General features: G+C 41.9%; 1 protein-coding gene across 2 annotated transcripts in view; it reads right to left on the bottom strand.

Annotated features, from left to right (window-relative positions):
• Window positions 1-24001, bottom strand: part of zgc:174356 (uncharacterized protein LOC100137120 homolog) — a 128434-nt gene that overhangs the window by 62883 nt on the left and 41550 nt on the right. For both annotated transcript variants that reach the window (XM_059985620.1, XM_059985619.1), the window contains exon 4: window positions 1201-1339. In XM_059985620.1, the coding sequence (XP_059841603.1) occupies window positions 1201-1339 (139 nt within the window). The remainder of the gene's footprint in view (window positions 1-1200; window positions 1340-24001) is intronic.

Raw genomic sequence — 24001 nt, 5'->3', positions numbered from 1 at the left:
TGCTTTGGACCGAGACCCTTCATAGGGACTGGAAAAGAATGGAGAAATCAGAGTAAGAAGGTGGTGAGGGGAGGGGTGGAGGAAGTATGAGGTAGTAGGTGATTGGTGAAGCTGGGAGAGAGGGAGGGGTGAAGTAAAGAGCTGCGAAGTTGATTGGTGAAAGAGATAAAGGACTGGAGAGGGGGGAATCTGATAGGAGAGGACAGATGGCCATGGAAGAAAGGGAAGGGGGAGGAGCAGCAGAAGGAAGTGAAGGGCAGGTAAGGAGATAAGGTGAGAGGGGAAAACCGGAATGGGGATTGGAGAAGGGGTTGGGGGTGTTATCTGTTCAAGAGTCTAATAACAATGGGATAGAAAGGTATCTTCTGCCTGACCGGAGGTGGGGGGGGGGGGGTTGTGGAGTGGATATACAATAATCAAGAGGGGCGGAGTCCTTAATTATGTCGCCAGCTTTAGTGAGCTGGTGGGAAACTTAGACAAAGGCAATGGAGGAGAGGCTGGCTCCTGTGATGGACTGAGCTGCATCCACAACTCCCCAAAATGTATTGCAGTCTTGGGCAGAGCAGTTGTTACTACAGGCTAAGACACATCTGGATAGGATGGTTTCTATAGTGCATCTGTAAAACTTGGTGAGGGTCATCAGGGACAAATCAAATTTTCTTAGCCTTCTGAGGATGACAGTTGGGTGTAGGGCCTGGTTCCATTCTGTAACATGCTGGTGGATCCTAATGCTTTGCTGATCCAAAAGTATTTGCCAGCTCAGGAATGAGGCTTAAAACTTCTTGCTTACAGGTATTCTACAAAGAGTTAGAAGAACAAAGAGCAAACAATGAAAGAACAGAGACAACAAATAAAAGCACAAGAAAAAGAAGTTGTGGTCATCTCATACACAAATTAGAGACAAACAAAATTCCATTGATAACAATTAACCTATAAAATAGCCAGATTTAAGCGGTGTGTTACATCCTTCAGAAAAACACAAGAGCAATTGTACCATGATTACTGGAAAATTCAATGAACAATTACATGTACATATAGTATATAATTATATAACAATGCAAGCATAGGAAAAGTTAAACTACAAAAAATGAGAGAAGTAACAATTCTACACCCTAATCCATCAACACTATGATACAAATGTTTAGACAAATACATTGCACAACTTAAATTCCAAACTTTCATTCTGAACAGCACACTTACTCAGAAATGCCATCCAGGTATTGGTGGACAATGAGAGCAGGATGAGGGAAATCACTCTCACCAATGCCCCCAGTTTGGCCAGGGTCATTTCCTTAATGCAACGCAACAAAAATGGAAAGATCCCGATCAAGATAATTCCCTGTGGAGAAATAACATCACTGAACAGTGCTGATTTTTTGCAAGCCCATTATTGATTTAAATAAGAACTAGCCATTCTATAGCATCTAAACTGGACTTAGGAAATAACTACCCTAATAATGGATCCCTTATTAATATTTTAAGAATGTTTTTCTGCAAATGAAAGGAATTAAAATAAATTTCAAGGAAAATAAAGAATTTCAAAGCAAAAAAGTTACCTAAGTGGAGGAGGGGGTAGAAAATAGTACTCTACTTGTCTAAGAGTCTTTGAAAAGCCAGCTAGTGGAGGGGTCTTGGAAAGTGTAACTGTGCAACAGTTTAGAAAGTGGAGAAGGAGATGTTGGCTGGAATACCAGACTTTCCACAGTACATGCACTCAGGCTCTTTCCTGGATAAATTGTCAGTAACAAATTAGGTATTCTTTTGTTTTTAAAAAAAGACATAAGTATTTGAATATTCAGAGGGACAACTTCAAGGTGGAGAGAACGTGATTTCAATGTCAGGTGACTGTGAAATGTTAAGATTACAGGACAGTTAAGAGTTTAGATTAACTGTTAAGAGTTTGGTAGTTGTGTGGTTTACATTAGATTAGATTCAACTTTACTGTCATTGTGCCAAGTGCAGATACAAAGCCAATGAATTGCAGTTAGCATCTAACCAGAAATGCAAAGAATAGTGTTATTTACAAAATAACTGCGAATAAAAAGTATTACAACATACAAATATAAAAGTACTGAGACAGTACAATATCCCTCCAAAAATTATTTAAGCTTACACAGGACTAAAACATATGAGTTGAGTAGCCACCTCTGCATTACATCTGTCACAAATAGGGCTTATATTAGGAAAAATATGCACCAATTCATCTTTGAACATATGGGCCCTGTGTACTATCTTAAACTGAATTAAGGAATGACGTGCACAGATAGATGAATGTGTTGATAATACTATCTAAAGTTACAGATGTGGATGTTCAACCCAATTCACTTACAACAATTTTTGGAGTTATTCCAGAGGAAGCAAGCAGAATGTCTGCTTCTGCTCAACATGTGAGAACTTTATCAACTTTACTGGTAGGAGGGCTATCTTGCTATACTGGAAAGAATCTAACCCACCTACTGTTTTTTATTGGGTCTCCTCCATTATGTCATGTCTCAGCTTGGAGAAAATTAGAAGCCTGACATTTGATACATCTTTTAATTTTGAACAAGTCTGGCAACCCTTTATTCAATATTTTCACATGATTTTATTTATTTATTTATTTTTCTTTATTCTCTTTAGGGAAAATCCTTATCCGTGAAGGTTCGGAGGTGACTGGAAGGATATTTTCTCTCTTTCTTTTTCTTCTAATTTTATCCTCAAATGGACTGCCCAATCCTTCTTTTCTTTTCTTTTTTTTTCTATTTAGTTTAGTGGGGGTTTTTTTCCTTATTAAATAAAATTTTCCAATTTTTTTATGATTTGTTAAGAGGAGTTGTGGTTTCTTGATTATATTGTATATATAACAGTGTAACATTATACCTATCTGATTTTGACAATATATACTTTTCTTTATTGCTGTTTATATGTCTTTTATATTATCTGTTTGCTAAACCTCTCTTCTCATCTGTATATTTTTTATTGGAAAATCAATAAAAAGATTGAAAAATGAAATAAGACAGAATACGGGTGCAATACTACTTAGCACTGTGATGTGAGGTTCAGCAGGGTCACATCCTAAGGGAAGAAGCTCTTCCTGTGCCTGCTGGTGCAGGAGCAGAGGCTCCTGTAGCACCTACTGGATGGGAGGAGAGTAAAAAGTTATGGTTAGGGTGAGATGCATCCTTGATCATGCTTTTCACCCTGCCCAGGCAGCATTTATGGTAGATGTTCTCAATGGTGGGCAGTTGTGTGCTGATAATTCACTGGGCAATTGTCACTACACGCTGGAGTGTTTTGCGGTCCGACACAGTACAATCACCATACCACACTGAGATGCAGTTGGTGAGTATGCTCTCAGTGGTACAACGGTAAAAGTCCGTCAGTATCCTGGGACAAAGGTGAGCTTTCTTGATACTCTGCAGGAAATAAAGGTGCTGTTGCACCTCTTTGATCAGAATGGAAGAGTTCAGGGACCAGGTGAGATCCTCAGAAATGTGGACACCAAGGAATTTGAAGCTTGATACAGTACACGCTCCACTGTTGATGTAGATGGAGACGTGAGAGTGGCTCCTAGCATGCCTGAAGTGAACATTGATCTCCTTGGTCTTCTGGGTGTTAAGGGCAAGGTCGTTGTCCACACACCACATGGCCAGGTGCTGGACCTCATCCCTGTAGGCCGTCTCATCATCCCCTCTGATCAGGTCAACCACCATGGTGTCATCTGCGAACTTGATTATGAGTTAGAATCATGTACAGGAAGGCAGTACGCAGTACAGGGACCATGTACAGTGTGGGAAAGAAGGTAGGTAATTAGTCTGAGACAGGTACACCTCAGCAGAGGGCTATTTGCTTATGGAAAACCCATCGTCCAACCAGTTGATCACTTTTCCTGCAGTCAGGAGTGATCCCTCCTGATGTAGAAACTCTTTTGAGCTGATTAAGGTGCTTTCCCAGAGATATTGGGTGCCGTGCTTGGGATCTTCTGATATACATACAAGCCAGGAAATTAGGTCAGGTCCAGCTCCAGGTGACTGGATGGTGTAGTGAAATGTGACAGAGGGGAGATAAGGTGGTGCTGGTTCCCCCCAGCCCTCAGTGCTTGTGCAGAAAGACAACCCGCTCCATTTTCATAGAGAGTCACAGTATAGAAACTGGTCCATCAGCCAACTGATCCATGCTAGTCCCAGTTGCCCACATCTGGCCCATAATCCTCCAAGCCCTTCTATAGAACATGACAGCACAGAAACAGGTCTTTTGGCCCTTCTTGGCTGTGCCGAACCATTTTTCTGCCTAGTCCCACTGACCTGCACCTGGACCATATCCCTCCAAACCCTTCTCATGGTGTACCTGTCCCAAGTTTTTCTTAAATGTTAAAAGTCAGCCCGCATTTACCACTTCATCTGGCAGCTCATTCCACACTCCCACCACTCTCTGTGTAAAGAAGCCCCCCACCCCCAATGTTCCCTTTAAGCTGTTGCCCCTTCACCCTTAACCCATGTCCTCTGTTTTTTTTCTCCCCTAGCCTCAGTGGAAAAAGCCTGCTTGCATTCATTCTATCTATACTCGTCATAATTTTATATATCTCTATCAAATCTCCCCTCATCCTTCTACGCTGCAGGAATATAGTCCTAACCTATTCAACTTTTCTCTGTAACTCAGTTTCTCAAGTCCCGGAAACATCCTTGTAAACCTTATTAATATCCTTCCTGTAATTCAGTGACCAAAACTGCACACAATACTCCAAATTCGGCCTCACCAATGCCTTATACAACCTCACCATATTACAACTCTTACACTCAATACTTTGATTTATAAAGGCCAGTGTGTACCAAAAGCTCTCTTTACTATCCTATCTACCTGTGATGCCACTTTTAGGGAATTTTGTATCTGTATTCCCAGATCCCTCTGTTCTACTGCACTCCTCTGTGCCCTACCATTTACCTTGTATGTTCTACCTTGGTTTGTCCTTCCAAAGTGCAATACATCACACTTGTCTGTATTAAACTCCATCTGCCATTTTTCAGCCCATTTTTCCAGCTGGTCCAAATCCCTCTGCAAGCTTTGAAAACCTTCCTCACTGTCCACACCTCCAATCTTTGTATCATCAGCAAATTTGCTGATACAATTTACCACATTATCATCCAGGTCAATGATATAGATGACAAATAACAATGGACCCAACACTGATCCCTGTGGCATACCACTATTCACAGGCCACCACTCAGAGAAGCAATCCTCCACTACCACTCTCTGGCTTCTCCCATTGAGCCAATGTCTAATCTAATTTACTACCTCACCATGTATACCTAGTGATGGAATCTTCCTAACTAACCTTGTCAAAGGCTTTACTGAAGTCCATGTATACAACAACCACTGCCTTCCCTTCATCCACTTTCTTGGTAACATCCTCAAAAAACATGACCTACCACACACAGAGCCGTGTTGACTCTCCCTAATAAGTCCCTGTCTATCTAAATACTTGTAGATCCTATCTCTTAGTACTCCTTCCAATAATTCACCTACTACCGACTTCAAACTTACCGGCCTATAATTTCCCGGATTACTTTTAGAGCTTTTTTTAAATAACGGAACAACATGAGCTATCCTCCAATCCTCCGGCAGCTCACCCATAGATACCCACATTTTAAATATATCTGCTAGTGCCCCTGCAATTCCAACACTTGTCTCCTTCAAGGTCAGAGGGAATACCCTGTCAGGTCCTGGGGATTTATCTACTCTGATTTGCCTCAAGATAGCAAGCACCTCCTCCTCTTCAATCTGTATATGTTCCATGACCTCACTACTTGTTTGCCTTATTTCCATTGACTATGCCAGTTTCCTTAGTAAATACAGACGCAAAAAACCCATTTAAGATCACCCCCATTTCTTTTGGTTCCGACCACTCTGATCTTCAAGAGGACCAATTTTATCCCTTACTATCCTTTTGCTCTTAATATACCTGTAGAAGCTCTTTGGATTATCCTTCACCTTGACTGCTAAAGCAACCTCATGTTTTCTTTTAGCCCTCCTGATTTCTTTCTTAAGTATTTTTTGCACTTTTTATACTCCTCAAGCACCTTATTTGTTCCCTGTTTCCTATATGTCTACATCTCTCTCTCTTCTTCTTCATCAGAGTTCCAATATCCCTCGAGAACCAAGGTTCCTTATTCTTATTCACTTTGCCTTTAATCCTGACAGGAACATACAAATTCTGCACTCTCAAAATTTCTCCTTTGAAGGCCTCCCACTTACCAGCAACATCCTTGCCAAAGAACAACCTTCCCAATCCACACATTTTAGATACTTTCTCACTTCTTTAAATTTGGCCTTTTTCCAGTTTAGAACCTCAACCCGAGGACCAGATCTATCTTTATCCATGATCACGTTGAAATTAATGGTGTTGTGATCACTGGAACCAAAGTGTTCCCCTACACTCACTTCCGTCACCTGTCCTAACTCATTTCCTAATAGGAGATCTAATATTGCATCCTCTAGTCGGTACCTCTATATATAGATTTAGAAAACTTGCCTGTGACAACAAATTCCACAGATTCTTCACTCTCTGGCTAAAGAAATTCCGATTCATCACCATTCTATAAGGACGTCCCTCTATTTCGAGGCTGAGTCTTCTGGTTTTAAACTCTCCCACCATAGGAAACATCCTCTCCACATTCCCTCTATCGAGGCCTTGCACCATTCAAATGCTCTTCATATGACAAGTCACTTAATCCTAGAATCATTTTCATGAACCTTCTTTGAACTCTCTCCAGTTTCAGCACATTCTTTCTAAGATAAGGGGTTCAAAACTGCTCACAATACTCTGAGTGTGGCCTCACTAGTGTTTTATAAAGCCTTAACATTACATCCTTGCTTTTATTTTCTAGTTCTCATGCCTTCCTCACCACAGACTCAACTTGCAAATTAACCTTAGAGAATCCTGCACAAGCACTCCCAAATCCTTTGCACCTCAGATTTTTGTATTTTCTCTCCATTTAGAAAATAGTCAATCCTTTCATTTCTTCTACCAAAGAGCAAAATCATACATGTCCTAACACTATAGTCTATCTGCCACTTCTTTGCCCATTCTCCTAATCTGTCTAAATCCTTCTGTAGTCTCCCTATTTCCTCAAAACTATCTGCCCCTCCACCTATCTTCATATCATCTGCAAACTTTGCAACAAAGCCATCAATTCCATCATCCAAATCAGTGACATATAATGTAAGAAGAATCAATCCCAACGCAAACCCCTGTGGAACACCACTACTCACTGGCATACAACCAGAAAAGGCTCCCTTTATTCCCATTCCTTGCCTCCTGCCAATCAGCTACAGCTTTAACCATGCTAGAATCTTCCCTGTAATACCATGGGCTTGTAGCTTGTTAAGTAGATTTATGTTTGCCACCTTGTCAAAGGCCTTCTGAAAATCCAAGTACACAACATAAACCAATTCTCCTTTGTCTATCTGCTTGTCATTTCTTCAAAGAATTCCAACAGATTTGTCAGGCAAGATTTTCCCTTGAGGAAACCATGCTGACTATGGCCTATTTTATCATGTGTATTCAAGTATCCCAAAACCAAATCTTTAACAATTGGCTCCAATCTTCCCAACCACTAACTGGGCTATAATTTCCTTTCTTCTGCCTCTCTCCCTTCTTGAAGAGTGGAGTGACATTTGCAATTTTCCAGTTTTCTGGAACTATTTCAGAATCTATTGATTCTTGAAAGATCATTAATAAAGCCTCCATGATCTCTTCAGCCACCTCTTTCAGAACTCTGGGTGTACACAATCTAGTCCAGGTGACTTATCTACCTTCAGACTTTTCAGTTTCCCAAGAACCTTCTCTCTAGTAATGGTAACTTCACACACTTCATGACCCCTGACACCTGGAGCTTTCACCATACTGCTAGTGTCTTCCACAATGAAGACTGATGCTAAATGCTTACTTGGTTCATCCACCATTTCCTTGTCCCCCATTACTAGCTCTTCAGCATCATTTTCCTGCAGTCTGATATACTCTCTCACCTGCCTTTGACACTTTATGTATATGTAGAAACTTTTGGGATCCTCTTTAATATTATTGGCTAGCTTACTATTGTATTCCATATTTACCTTCTTAATGACTTTTTAGTTGCCTTCTGTTGGTATTTAAAAGCTTCTCAATCTTCTAAGTTCCCACTAATTTTTGCTCTATTATATGACCTGTTTTTTTAAAGCCACGTGGGAAAAGAATCAAAAGTGGAGATATACTTATTTTTAAAGATGCAGTGCATGATCAAGAATTCACAACCTCACAGACAGTGGAAGCAGATGTAATAGCAATTTCGTAAAGACAGCAATAACACATTTTAAGGAGATCTATTAAATGAGCTAAGAGTAAAGACAAGGAACGTGTGACTAATTGGATAGTACTTTCAAAAAGATGATATGTATAATAGACTTAGTAGTTGCCCTCTGCACTGTAAGAATCACAAGATCTATTAAAACCGCCAGGGAAGCTGTTGTCTGGAGAATGAAACAAGGTTAAGTTTGCTCAGTGTGTGGGTTAGCCTCCATTATCCTCCAGTGCCTCTCTTCCATTGTCCATCCAGCCAATGGTAGATCCACTCTAGATGTGGGTAAAGTGCCTCGTGCAATAGACACTCCATGCCGATTGGGAATCCTCCAACACGTCTCCCTTCATTTTATCAATTGTATCTTGCTCCTTAGTGGACAGAATTTCAGGTTCTGCAGACATGAGAACATCTGCTGAGCTGTAAGTCCAAAGCAGCACACACAAAATACTAGAACTCAGCGGCATCTATGGAACAGAGTAAACTGTCGATGTTTAGGCTGAACACTTCAGTTCTAGATTAGCTACAACAAAGTCTAATAAGAGATTGGGAGGATTAAAGTCATTACACTTAGCCTGTGTTATTAAAAATACAAACTCACCAGCCACTCGGTACCCTTCTGGCAATCATCTCAGTCAGAACCAGGCTGTGCTCTCTACCTGACCAACTGAGCAGGGCCTCAGATCCCACATCATCTAGTGGGATGATCTACTGAGCAGAATCAAAATACACTGCAGGTTTGTAAACTTAATCAGCTCCATCACGGGCACCAGCTTCCATAGTATCCAGGACATCTTCAAGGAGCAATGCCTCAAAGAGGTAACCTCCATCACTAAGGACCCCCATCACCCAGGTTATCCTTTGTTCTCATTGCTACCATCAGGAAGGAGGTACAGAAGCCTAAAGGCAAACACACAGTGATTCAGAAACAGCTTCTCCCCCTCTTCCACCCAATTTCTCAATGGACATTGAACCCAGGAACACATTTTATTTCTATTTTTGCACTACTTATTTAATTTACAGTAACTATTCAATATATGTATTTTATTGTTTCTTTTCTATTATTATATATTCCACAGGTACCGCAAAGACAGCAAATTTCATGGTATGTGTTGGTGATATTAAAGCTGATTCTGACATCATTTTCATCAGTAAGGCCACCAGCTTTCACCAGTTATATTATTCATCTCTGTCCCTCTCTCATCCTCACTACATGATTGGCAATTTCCCTTCCAAATCCTCATCAATGCAAAGTCCAAGGAAATTCTGCAGATACAAGAGACTGCAGATGCTGGAATTGGAAGCAAAAATAAATCTTCTGGAGGCAGCAACTGTGAAGAGAAATAGTTGACATTTTGGGCCAAGAGAGAGAGGTGACATAGGTGAGTGGGAAGGATGGGTCAAAATTTGGCCTTTTCACCTCATTCTACCTGTCACTTACCAGCTCATGCTCAACCCCTTCTGCTTGCCTCTTTCAAAAATGATTCAAAAGTACATTTATTATCAAAGAATGTATAAATTATACAACCTTGAGATTCATCGGCTTACCAGCAGCTGCAAGGCAAGAAACCCGAAAGAACCCAATTAAAAAGAAAAGACCAACCCCCAATGTGCAGAGAAAGAGAAAAAAAATTCACAAATCATGCAAACAACAGGAGTGGGCAACAATGACAGCGTTCTGAACCAAAATTAGTCCTGAGATCCAAATCCTTGGAGCAGCCCAGAGTAGGCCCGAAGCCTCGGTATCAGTCCTTCATATTGTTGGGGCAAATTGCCACAGAGTTCGCCCACAAGAAGCACAGCAGCTGGGGGCATTCTTTCAACCTCACGTCGCAGAGAGAGGAGTGAACATCATGGGAGAGCGAGCAAAACTAGCCCGGCTCTGGACACACAGTCTTTCCAGTTTATCTTGGCCGGCATTTAAATTGTCCAAACAGCAGATCGTACCTTGCATTTGGACCTAGGCTCCATTGCGGCAAATCACTCCAGGCCTAGAACACACCACCCAACAATTCACCTCAGGCCCAGATTTCCCTGCCGAAGAAGCTGTTCTCAACCTTTCCAAATCAGAGCGATCCAACCTCGCACCCTGGTTAGTTGGACTGGCATCAAGACGCCTCTCCCTCTACTTCTCCTCTCCGATTTGCTTACTCCAACTCCATCTGCATCAATTTTGCAGCACACCGGCATGGCTTATCTCCTGAATTCACTTTGCCTTCACTTTCCTCTTCATTGTTTGTGGTAATAGTTTAACAAAATTTACTTCAAAAAGATGTTATTAGTGAAGTTTTTAGTCACATTTCTTTGTTTTGGAACTACCAGTAAGGTGTCACACACCTTCAGTAGCACCATCTTAAACCAAAACTCTTTATTCTAGCAATTGTCCCTTTATCTTTCAGCCTAAGTGAACAGTCTTGACCCTCGATGTCAACTATTCATTTCCCTTCACGGATGCTGCCTGACCCATTGAATTCCTCCAGTACCACACAAAAAGAATTGAGCAGGTCAGGCAGCATCTATGGAGAGGAATAAACAGTCCAGGTTTCAGGCCAAGACTCTTCATTAGGAGTTCCTCCAGCAATTTGTTACTCGCTCAGTAATATTCGAACCCATGCTGAGTCCTGCTCAGGTACAATCTACGTCCATAAGGTTGATGGAGGTTCCTGGAGGAAAGCAATCCCCTCACCTGCATTCACCCTCTTCTTCCATCTTGTTATCTCTCACACATGCCTCTCCCATCATTTCTGCTTTTAAACTATGAGGTGATTTAACAAAGGTAATTAACCAAATCTCTTTGGGATGTAGGAAGAAAACCAAGTGACCACAGTAGACCCTTGTATTCGCAGAGAGGACCTGCAAATTCTGCACAAACAGCATCAGCAGTCAGGATCAAACCCAGGTTGCTGTATCTCTGGGGCAGCAACATCACCTGCTTGCCGCTGTACCACACAACCTCCTAATTTAAGTGATCTTCATAGAGCCACAGAAAAGTATAGCACAAAAACAGGCCATTCAGCCCAGATAGTCCATGCCAAAACATTTCAAGCGCCTACTCCCATCGACCTACATCAAGACCGCAGCCCGCCATACCCCTACTATCTATGTACCTATCCAACCTACTCTTGAACGTTGAAATCAAGCTCACATGCACCTCTTGCACTAGCAGCTCATTCCACACTTTTACAACCCTCTGAGTGAAAAAGTTCCCCCTCATGTTTCCCTTAAACCTTTCACCTTGCACCCTTAACCCGTGACCTTTAGTTGCAGTCCCAGCCAACCTCAGTGGAAATAGCCTGCTTGCATTTACCATAACTATACCACTCATAATTTTGTATACTCAAATCTCCTCTCAATCTTCTACATTCCAAGGAAAATTTCCTAACCTATTCAATCTTTCCCTAAAACTCAATTCCTCCAGACACTGCAACATCCTTGTAGAGTCTCTCTGTACTCTTTCAAGCTTATTTACATCTTTCCTGTAAGTAGGTGACCAAAACTGCACACAATACTCTAAATTAGGCCTCACCAACGTCTTATACAACTTCAACATAGCATCCCATCTCCTGACTTAATGATTTGATTTATGAAGGCCAAAGTGCCAAATGCTTTCTTTACAACCTTATCTACCTGTGATGCCACTTTCAATGAATTATGGATATGTACTCCCAGATCACTTTGTTCTATAGGACTCCTCAGTGCCCTACCTTTTACTGTGTAAGATCTACCTTAGTTGGTCCTACCAAAGAACAACACCTCGCAATTGTCTGCATTAAATTCCATCTGCCATTTTTGGTTCATTTTCCCAACTGGTCCAGATCCCACTTCAAGCCACGATAGCCTTCTTCGCAGTCAATACACCCCCAATCTTGGTGTCACCTGCAAATTTGCTGATCCAGATCACATTATCATCCAGATCATTGATGTAGATGACAAACAACAATGGACCCAGCACTGATCCCCATGCACTCCACTAGTCACAGGCCTCCAATTAGAGCAGTCCACTCTACACACTTACTGCACCAATGACAGCCAAGCCTTTCTCATTCTTGTTCCCAATCTCCCTCCTCTTTGCTATTCCACCCAACACTCCTGTTCCCTTCGGGCTCACCACAAAATAAAACTCTTCAATAATGCTTTAGTCACCTGGTCAAGTATTTCTCCCTTGTCTCATTGTAGAAGACTGCCTCCTCATACCTGCAAAAGACTGAAGATATCTGCTGATTGTAAAGATGATGCAAAACTGTCCAATGTTAGTAGTAGACCATAAGACATAGGAGCAGAACTAGTCTATCCACCTGTAGAGCCTGCTCCACTATTCCATCATGGCTGAGATATTATCCCATTCAACCCCATTCTCCTGTGTTCTCCCTGAAATCTTTGACACCCTGACTAATAAAGAACCTGTCAACCTCCAATTTAAATACATGCAGTGCACACTGGTCCTCTGCCCTGTTGGTTTTGCACACTGGTTGTCCACCCTGTTGGTGTGGTCCTTCATTGATTCTATTATGGTTATTCGATTTATTATGTCTGCAAGAACACGCATCTCAGGGTTGTATTTAGTGACACATATGTATTTTGATAATGAATTTACTCTGAGCTTTGAACTTTGACTTGGCCTCCACCACCACCTTTTTGAAGCATTGTCTTTTGAAGATGGCCTCAATGCCGGGAGGCTCATGCCCATGATGGAGTTTACAACCCTCTGCAACTTTTTCCAGTCCTGTGTAGTGGCCCCTCCATAACAGATGGTGATGCAACCAGTTAGGATGTTCTCCACAGTACATCTGTGGAGATTTGCAAGAGCCTTTCCGGACATTCCAAGTCTCCTCAAGCTCCTAATGAATATAGCTGCTTTTGTGTCATCTTTGTCATTGCATCAATATGCTAGGGTCAGGATAGATCTTCAGAGACGTTGATACCCAGGAACTTGAAACTGTTCACCATTTCCATTGATGATCCCTCGATAAGGATGCATGTGTGTGTTCCATCGACTTCGCCTTCCTAAAGTCCACAATCAATTCCTTGTTCTTAATGACGCTGAGTGCAAGGTTGTCATTGTGACACCACACAGTCAGCTGATCTATCTTGCTCCTGTACGCCTCCTTGTCACCATATGAGGTTCTGCCAATAACAGTTTTGCCATCGGCAAATTTATAGATGGCACTTGAGCTGTGCTTAGCCACGCTTTCGTTGGTGTAAAGGGAGAAGAGCAGTAGGCACCTCACGTCGTGAGGTGAGCCAGTGTATTGAAGAGATGTTATTCTTGATCTGTACTGAATGTGGTATCCCGTTGAGAAGGTCGAGGATCCAAATGCAGCAGAAGGTACAGAGGCCCAGATTTTGGAGCTTGTTGATTAGTACTGAGAATATGATGGCGTCAAATGCTGAGCTGTAATCAATAAACAGCAGCCCAACATCAGTATTACTCTTGTCTAGTGATCTAAGGCCAAGTGAGGAACCAGTGAGATTACATCTGCTGTATATCTATTATGGTGATAGGCAAATTGCAACAGGTCCAGATCCTTTCTTGGGCAGGAGCTGATGAACCCCTCAAAGCACTTCTTCACAGTAGACGTGGGTGACGTGGGTGATAGTCATTGAGGCAGCTCACCTGGCTCGTCTTGAGCACTGGAAAGATTGCTGCTCTTTTGAAGCAGGGGGAGATGTCTGACTGCAAAAGCGAGAGAGTGAAGATGTCCTTGAATACTCCCGCCAGTTAATTGGCACAGTTTTTCAATGCCCTACCAGGTACACCATCAGGGCCTGACACTTGCGTGGAATCACCCTCATGAACATCACTCAATGATATTCTGACATCAGCCTCCGAGACAGAGATGACAGGGTCACCAGTTACCTCAGGGATTCACACAGGTGTAGTTTTATTCTCCCTTTCAAAATGTGCCTAAAAGGTTTGGAGCCCATTTAGAAGTGAAACATCACAGCCTTTCATGATGCTGGATTTCACCTTGTAAACCCTGCCATCCAATTCCATCTCTAGCTTCAATCAGGATTGGTTTTTTCACTCTTAAAATAGCCTTCCATAGGTCATACCTGGACTTCCTTTACAGTTCTGGATTACTATTGTTGAATGCCACAGATGTAGCCCTCAGCAGACTATGAATCTCGTCACTCATCCACAACTTTTGTTTTAGGTATGTCCGACATAGGCACACCCTCTTTTGGGATCCAGTACCTAACTAATTTTCCCAATCTACATTACCTGCATATTGAGATCTCCCATAACTATCGCATCATTGACTTAATGACATGCCTTTTTAATCTCCTGTTGTAATTTTTATCCCATATCTTGACTACAGTTTGGGGGCCTGTATAAAAGTCCCATTAGGGTCTTTTTAACTCTACCGACAAAGATTGCACATCTTCAGATCTTATGTTACTTCTGTCTAAAGATCTGATTTCAATGTTTACCAACACAGCCACCCCATACCCTTTGCCTGTCCTTTTTAATACAGTACTTGGATGTTAAATCCCCAGCTATAATCTTCTTTCAGTCATGACTCAGTGATGCCCATAACATCATACATGCCAATTTGTAACTGTACTACAAGATTGTCTACTTTATTCTGTATACTGTATGCATTCAAATATAACGCCTTCAGTCCTCTTATTTGTTACACTTCAATTATCCCACTGATTGTCATTTTGCCCTATCATCTGCCTGTCCTTCCTCACAGTCACACTACACCCTGCATCTACTTGTATACCAACTGCCCCATCCTCAGCCCTATCACTCCAGGTTATATCCTGCTGCCAAATTAGTTTAACCTTCCCCAATGGCTCTAGAAAACCTGCTCGCAGGATATTGGTCTCCCTTGAGTTCAGGTATAACGCAACCCTTTTGTAGAGGTCATAACCTTTCCCAAATGAGATCCAATGATCCAGAAATCTGAAACCCAATTCTTCAGCCACGCAATCATCTGCAAATCATCCAGTTCTTACCTTCACATGCAGCAACCTAAAGATCATTACCTGGATGTCCTGCTTTTCAGCTTTCAATCTAACTTAGCCTCATCTCTTTTCAGGATCTCCTCACTTGTCCAACCCATGATATCGGTACCAATATGTACCACAACTTCCAGCTGTACACCCTCCGCCTTTAGAATGCTGTGGACCCAATCTGAGCCAGCCCTGACCCTGACACCTGAGAGGCAACATACAGTCTGGGGAGTCTCTTTCACATCCACAGAATCTGCTGTCTGCTCCTCTAACTATGGAATCCCCAATCACTACTGCACTCTTCTTCTTTCCCCCTTCCCTTCTGAGCCACAGAGCCAGACTCAGTGACAGAGACCAGTTCGCTGCAGCTTCCCCCATCAGCATCCTAAGTGGTATTTTGTCGAACCACCACAGGTACTCTACAATGGCTGCCTATTCCCTTTCCCTCTCCTGACAGTCACACAGGTAGCTGTGACCTGTAACTTAGAGGTGACTACCTCCTGTAGCTCCCATCTATCACCTCCTCATTCTCCCACATGAGACGAAGGTCTTTGAGTTGAAGTTCCTGTTCCTTAACACGTGCAGCAATCTAAAGTTTATTACCCTGGAGGTCTCTAAGGGGCTGCAGCTCGGTGTACTTGGTACAGATGTAGTTGTCAGGGAGACTGAAGGTCTCCTAGGATTCCCACATCTCGCACAAAGAACATACCACTAACTCTGGGGCCCATTCTCACCACAATCGCTGTTTAGTAATAGGCCAAGGAAACCTAGAAACAATAGAGCTCTTTTCTCCAGATATACCAGACTGGAGGTCAGGAGCCCCAAGAGGTGTTTGTTACAGATAATTACAAAATGATTTGTTAGGGCGAATGCAGAGATTCTCAGTGACTGTAGAAAAAGAGTGTAATAGCGTTACCAACAATGAGAGCTCAGGAGAAAAATCTTTGTGTGCCATGTAGAATTGCCACATGGAGATATCAACTAATAGGCTGTTTGATATGTGCAGGAGGGAGGACAGAATACTGTGCCACACATACATGTGAAACAGAAGCCACTTGGCCCTCAAAGACTGCTGAACTTCTAATTCAACTCCACATTCCCACTTTGTTCCTGTTTCCCTTTATTTATTTCTGTCTGCCTGATCATCCACCTGAGTTCTGAATGAACTCAGTGACTGAACCTCCAGAGTCCTCTGCGTCAGGGGACTGAAAAGCTTCACTACCCCTCTGAATGTGCCAAGGAGCCTTTGTCTGCTCGTCCAATCAGCAGGAAGGATCACTGACATTGATAGTTTCACTCTCCACAGGTGCCACCTGACCAGCTGGGTTTTTCCAGCACATGCTGTTTTTGCTCCCGATGTGGAACATCTACAGCTTTTGCTCCTCCAGTACATCCCCAGTCTGGTTATAGTTGATCAGAAAATGGCCTCAGGTCTATCTTACATAGAACATAAAACCCAGAATACACTGCAACACAGGACAGATGCTTCAGCCCACGATGCTGCACCAAACTTTTAACCTACTCTAATATCAATCTAACCTTTCCCTCCTACACAGCCCTTCATTTTTCTATCATCCGTGTGCCTTTCTAAGAGTTTAATAAATGCCCCGAATACATCTGCCTCTGCCACCATCCCTGGCAGGAAATTCCACACACTCACCACTGTGTATAAAAAAACTACCTCTGACCTCCTCCCTATATTTTCCTCCAGTCGCCTTAAAATCATGCCCCTTCATGTTAGCCATTTCAGCCCTTTTCAGGACTTTCTCCCATTTCAGAAGGTCTCTGGCTGTCCACTCGAACTATGGTTATTATCATCTTGTATAATTCCGTCAAGTTGCCTCTCATCATACTTTGCTCCAAAGAGGAAATCCCTACCTTTATAAAACATATTCCACTGCAATTCCATTTACAATTCAAATACTGAATTCTTCAGTCAGTGAAACAAGGAACGTAATCATTTCAAAGATATACTTCTTGAGCCATTAAACACTATATAACTTAAACAACTCAGGAACTGCTGAAGTTAAAAGTAGATTTTATACTACATGTTGAGAAACTATAGCATTTGTAAATCTAAAATAGAAACAGAAAGTGCTGGAGATACATCCAGAGAGAGAGAAAAACTCCTTTATCAACACTAAAAATGACAATGTTTTGCATTGCAGAGAAGGGAATGGGTGAAGAAAACAAAAGGCACGATGTGTGATAGAGAGGAGATCAGGAAAAACAAGTGGTGGTGCTGGCTCAGCTACAGTGATGAAAGGTTGTGAAGAAAAGGAGATGAAAATGCAAAGGAAATGAATGAAAACACAGGAAAATAATCAAAAATACCAGATGCTGGAACTGTAAAATATGTACTTGAGAAGCAAAAAGCTGCAAATTCTCCATATCTGAAACAAAAACAGAAAATAAACACAAGAGATTATTCAGACACTGTAAATCTCAGCAGTCCCTCCATTGATGTAGCCTAACTTGCTGAATTCCTCCAGCATTTTGTCAATGTTGCTCAGAAACAGAAAATACTCTCAGCAGGTCAGGCAGCATCCGCAGAGAGGGAAACAGTCACGGATTTTGGTCAATGGCTCCCCAACTGGACTGTTTCATTTTTAGTAGTATTACATTATGTCTGGATTCCTTCTGACTTTCAAAGAATATATGAAAACACTTACACAAGAAAATCTGCAGTTGCTGGAAATCCTGAGCAACACACAAAATGCTGGAGGATCTCAGCAGAAGGGTCTTGGCACGAAATGTCAACTATTTACTCTTTTCCATAAATGCTACCTGGCCTGCTGCATTCCTCCAACATTTTATATGAAAACACTTCTCTTAAACTAGAACTACCAGTTTTGAACTGAGGAGAAAATCTTTTCTTTAAATTCCTCCCCGACCCCCACTCAATTCCAGAACACCGCTGTAAAAGTCAAATGATATCCATGTAGCTTAGTCCTTACTTTCAATTTGTTCTTTATTCAATATGCTATTAAACTTTGACGAATACCCTTTAAAATTAGGCAGATTAATGACTGGAACATTGGATTTTCAGTCAATCATTCAGCTGGCTGGACCCAATGAATTCATTTTCTCTGCTGCTATCTCATCAGAAAACAGGGTACAGGCAATTGTTAATCTATTGATAGTGATTTCATTCATAATATCATGGTCTTTACTCAAAAAAACTGCCAGTTCAACACATTTGAAATGCAAAGACTCAGATTGATACCAGACTGTAGCTCCACAAGGAGAAAAATAATAGACATAAAATTCCAGCTTTGACCGTAAGACCATAAGATATAAGGGCAGAACTAGGCCATTTGGCCCATCAAGTCTGCTCCACCATTTCATCATGGCTGATCCAATTTTTCTCTCAGCCCCAGTCTCCTCCCCGTATCCCCTCATGCCCTGACCAATCAAGAATCTATCAACTTCTGCCTTAAATATACATAAAGACTTGGCCTCCACAGCTGCCTGTCGCTAAGAATTCCACAGATTCACCACTTTCTGGCTAAAGAAATTCCTCCTCATTTCTGTTCTAAAAGGATGTATTCTGAGGCCATGTTCTCTGGTCTTGAACTTTCCCGCTACATCCCATTCACATCCACTCTGTCAAGGCTTTTCACCGTTTGATGGGTTTCAATAAGGTCACTCCTCATTCTTCTGAATTCCAGTGAATAAAGGCCCAGAACCATCAAATGTTCTTCATATGACAGGCCATTCATTTTCATGAACCTCCTTTGAACGCTCTCTAATTTCAGCACATCCTTTCCAAGGGGCCCAAGACTGCTCACAATGTTTCAAGTAAGGCCTCACCAGTGCTTTATGAAGTCTCAGCATTACATCCTTGCATTTATATTCTATCCTCTTGAAATGAAAGCTAACATTGCATTTGCATTCATCACCACAAATTCAACATGCAAATTAACCTTTAGGGAATCCTGCACAAGGACTCCCAAGTCCCGTTGAGCCTCAGTTTTTTTAAATATTTTCTCTACACTTAGAAAACAGTCAACTCTTTCACTTCTTCTACCATAGTGCATGACTATACAATTCCCAACACAGTATTCCATCTGTCATTTCTTTGCCCATTCTTCTAATCTGTTTAAGTCCTTCTGTTGCCTCTCTACTTCCTCAAACTGCTTGCCCCTCCACCTATCTTCATTTTGTCTACAAACTTTACAACAAAGCTATTAAGCCCATTATCTAAATCATTGACATATAACGTAAAAAGAGTAAATCCCATCACAGACCCCTGTGGAACACCACCAGTTGTCGGCAGCAAAACAGAAAAAGCTCCCTTTATTCCCACTCTTTGCTTCCTGCCGATCAGCCACTGTTTTATCCATGTTAAAACCTTTCCTGTAATACCATGGGCTGTTAGCTTGTTAAGCAGCCTCATGTGTGATATCTTGTCAAAGGCCTTCTGAAAATCCAAGTACGCAAGATCAACCAATTCTCTTTTGTATAATCAGCTTGTTATTTCTTCAAAGAATTCCAATGTGTTGACGACAGTCTACTCTATCATGGGCCTCCAAGTATCTTGAGACCTCATCCTTAATAATGGACTCTAACATCTTCCCAACCACTGAGGTCAGTCCAACTGGAGTATAGCTTCCTTTTCTCTGCCTCTTGTCCTTCTTAAAGAGTGGAGTGACTTTTGCAATTTTTTAGTTTTCCAGAAGCATTCTAGAATCTCGTGATTCTTGAAAGATTATTACTAATGCCTACATAACCTCTTTAGCCACCTCTTTCAGAACCCTGGGGTGTGTGCCAGGTGACTTGTCTACGATCCCAAGAAGTTTCCCAAGAAGCTACTCTCTAGTTATGGTAACTTCACACACTTCATGCCCCCTGACACCTGGAACTTCCACCATACTGCTAATGTCTTCCACAGTGAAGACTGATACAAAATACTTATTTAGTTCATCCACAATTTCATTGTGTCCCATTACTACCACTCTAGAATCATTTTCCAACAGTTTAATATCCACTCTTGCTATTCTTTTACAGATTAAGTTTCTGAAGAAACCTTTGGTACACCCTGTAATACTATTGGCTAGCTTTCCATCTTTACCTCCCTAATGACCTTTTTAGTTTCCTTCTGTTGGTTTTTAAAGGCTTGCCAATCCTCTAACTACCCACCAATTTTTGCTCTACTATACGCCCTCTCTTTGGCTTTTATGTTGGTTTTGACTTCTTGTTAGCCACAATTAGGTCATCTTTCCTTTAGAATACTTCTTCCTCTTTGGGATGTATATATCCTATGCCTTCTGAGTTGCTTCCAGAAATTCCAGACATTCCTGCTCTGCCATCATCCCTGCCAGTGTTCTTTTCCAATCAATTCTGGCCAACTCTTATCTCATGCCTCTGTAATTCCCTTTACTCCACTGTAATACTGATACATCTGCCTTTAGCTTCTTCTCAGATTTCAGGGTGAATTTGATCATATTCACTTCCCTTAAGGGTTCTTTTAGCTTAAGCTTCCTAATCAATTCTGGTTCATTGCACAACACCCAATCCTTAGTGATTAGAATAGCTGATCCTTTAGTGGGTTCATTCATGAGCTGTGCTAAAAAGCCATCTTGTAGGCACCCTAGAAATCCCCCCTCCTGAAATCTAGCACCAATCTAATTTTCCCAGTGTACCTGTATATTGAAGTCCCCTCTTACTTTCGTAACGTTGCCCATTTGGTATGTATTTTCTTTCTCCCATTGTAATTTGAAGGCCACATCCTTACTACTGTTTAGGGGTCTGTATACAACTCCCATCAGGGTCTTTTTACCCTTGCAGTTCCTTATCTCTATCACAATCATTCAACACCTTCAGACCCTATGTCACCTCTTCCTAATAATAAGATATCATTTTTTTACCAACAGGGCAATGCTGCCCCTCTGCCTTCCAGCCTGTCTTTTTGATACAATGTGTATCCTTGGACATCAAGCTCCCAGCTATAATCTTCTTTCAGCCATGATTCAGTGATGTCTACAACAACATAGCTGCCAATTTGCAACTGTGCTGCAAGTTCATCTACCTTATTCCATATACTATGCATATTCAAATACAACACTTTCAGAACTGTGAGCTTCCGTTTATTTTGGCTTCTGCCCCCTTTTTCCAGTCCTGATGAAGGGTCCCAGCCTGAAATGTCAACTGTTCATTCCCCCCCCCCATAGATGCTGACAGACCTGCTAAGTTCCTCCAGCATTTTGTGTGTGTTGTTCACCAGTGTCATAAAATGCCAAATTCAGAGGGACCCCATTACTACCTGTTCAGAATATTTGGCAAAGTTTTCCAGTTTTCTCTTCCCCAATGCCATGTATTTATAACCAATTGGAAATAACAACTCTACCTCACTGACAATCAACACTGACACACCTCAGGGATGTGTGCTTAGCCCACTGCTCTATTTTCTCTATACCCATGACTGTGTGGTTAGGCACAGCTCAAACTGCATCTGCAAATTTGCTTATGATACAACCATTGTTGGCAGAGTCTCAGTTGGTGCTGTGCAGGAGTACAGGTGCAAGATATACCAACTGGTTGAGTGGCGTCACAGCAACAACCTTGCACTCAATATCAGTAAGATCAAGGAAATGTTTGTAGACTTCAGAAAGGGTAAAATGAGGGAACACACACCATTCCGCATAAAGGGATCAAACACGAGGAGAGCGAACAATTTCAAGTTCCTGGGTCACAATATTTCTGAGGACCTAACCAGGACCCAACATGTCAATGCAGCTATAAAGAAGGCAAGACAGCGACTATATTTCATTTGGATTTTCAGGAGATCTGACATGTCACCAAATGTACCGTGGTGAGCATTCCAACTGTTTGCATCTCTGTCTGATATGGGGGTGGGGGGGGTGCTACTGTATAGGATCAAAATGAGCTACAGGGAGTTGTAAAATTAGACAGCTGTATCACTATCCTCCATTGTGTCTAGGACATCTTCAGGGAGCTGTTCCTCAAAAAGGTGACATCCATCATTAAGGACCTCCACCACCAAGGACGTGTCCTCTTCTCATTGCTACCATCAGGAAGGTACAGGAGCCTGAAGGCACACACTAAGGAACAGCTTCTAACCCTCTTCCATGCAATTACTGAATGGACATTGAGCCCATGAACACTACCTCACCACTCTTCTTTAAATTTCCTACTTTTTACACTACTTATTTAATTAACTATTAGATACACACACACACACACACACACAGTGTGGCATGTGGCCAAATGGTTAAGGCATCGGTCTAGTGATCTGAAGTATCGCTAGTTCGAGCCTTAGCTGAGGGAGCGCGTTGTGTCCTTGAGCAAGACACTTAACCACTCATTGCTCTGCAACAACACTGGTGCCAAGCTGTATGGGTCCTAATGCCCTTCCCTTGGACAACATTGGTGGTGTGGAGAAGGCACACACACACACACACACACACACACACACACACACACACACACACACACTCCTCAGGTTACATATCAATTCCGTCCCTGAGTCCGTCTTTAAGTCAGATTTGTACGTAAGTCGGAACAAGTACATCCGGTATTATTTAGCGTCAATTTGTAAAACGTTTGTCTTTTTAGGCAAAAAAAATATTTTACCTTTTAGGCAAATATTTTATCTTTCTAGGCATATAAAATAATTAAGAAACATATGTATTCCAATAATTAAACAGCTGTGTTGCTTAGTAATGTAGCTTTTATCAGGGCAGGGCATTTCACATGATCCATTATTCTCACTTTATCTGTTATCCTTTAAAATTGTTCCGATCGTTGGCTGACTGTAGCCTAATGCTTTTCCAATGACCGATGGCATTTCACCTCTTTCCAAACGCTTTATTATTTCCACTTTATTTTCAAACTCGTTTGCTTCCCGTCAATGGAACAGAAACACTGTGGGCAGCAGGTCCCGAGCTGCACCAGCTCCCGAGGTCCACTGGGTCCTAAGGACCACCACACTGAATTCCCTGGGTCCTAAACTCCACCGCACTGAGATAGGTTAAATGGGACAAGTGGGGGTTGTGCTGGGTTTGGGTATTTGATCCTCCACAATATTCCGCGTGGATATTTAAACTGGAGATGGCAGTGTTTTTTTTTACGAGGTCAAGTTACGAACTCGACATCAACCCAGCACGGATGGTACAGGAGTCACTGGATCGACATCAACCCGGCACGGGAGCAGTCTGTCACTGGATCGAAGTCGCTGATCTGACTGCGCCACCAGCCAACCAGAACGGGGGGGAGGGTGGGGTCAGGGTGAATCTTACTAAGAAAAATTTAAGCCAAATACAAAGTTAAACACTCAACACAATGTCAATGGCAACGACTTAAAAACTTAAAATGGCAGATGGCGTCGCGATCTGACTTAAAGTGCCGGACGGCGTTCTCCTTCCTTGGTTCGTAAGTATGAGTTGTCCGTAAGTTGGAAGTTCGTAACTCGGGGACTACACACACACACACACACAGTATATACACTATAATTCACAGTTTTCTCTTTCCCTCTGTTATTATGTATTGCATTGTATTGCTGTCGCAAAGTTAACAGATTTCACAACATTTGCCAGTGATATTAAACCTGATTCTAATTCTGACTAACTTTGTTAGCATTGCCCTCCTGATCACAATTCACTGTACAAAGTTGCTCATGTTTCCTCTTGTCTTATTACCAGTTCTGGTTCACTGATGTCTTTCATAGAGTTATAGAGCATTACAGCACAGAAACAGGCCCTTTTGGC

This window comes from Hypanus sabinus, chromosome 12, assembly GCF_030144855.1.
Source record: "Hypanus sabinus isolate sHypSab1 chromosome 12, sHypSab1.hap1, whole genome shotgun sequence".
NCBI lineage: Eukaryota > Metazoa > Chordata > Chondrichthyes > Myliobatiformes > Dasyatidae > Hypanus > Hypanus sabinus.
Note: the sequence above shows the minus strand (reverse complement) of the source record. Positions and strands in the feature narration are given on the sequence as shown.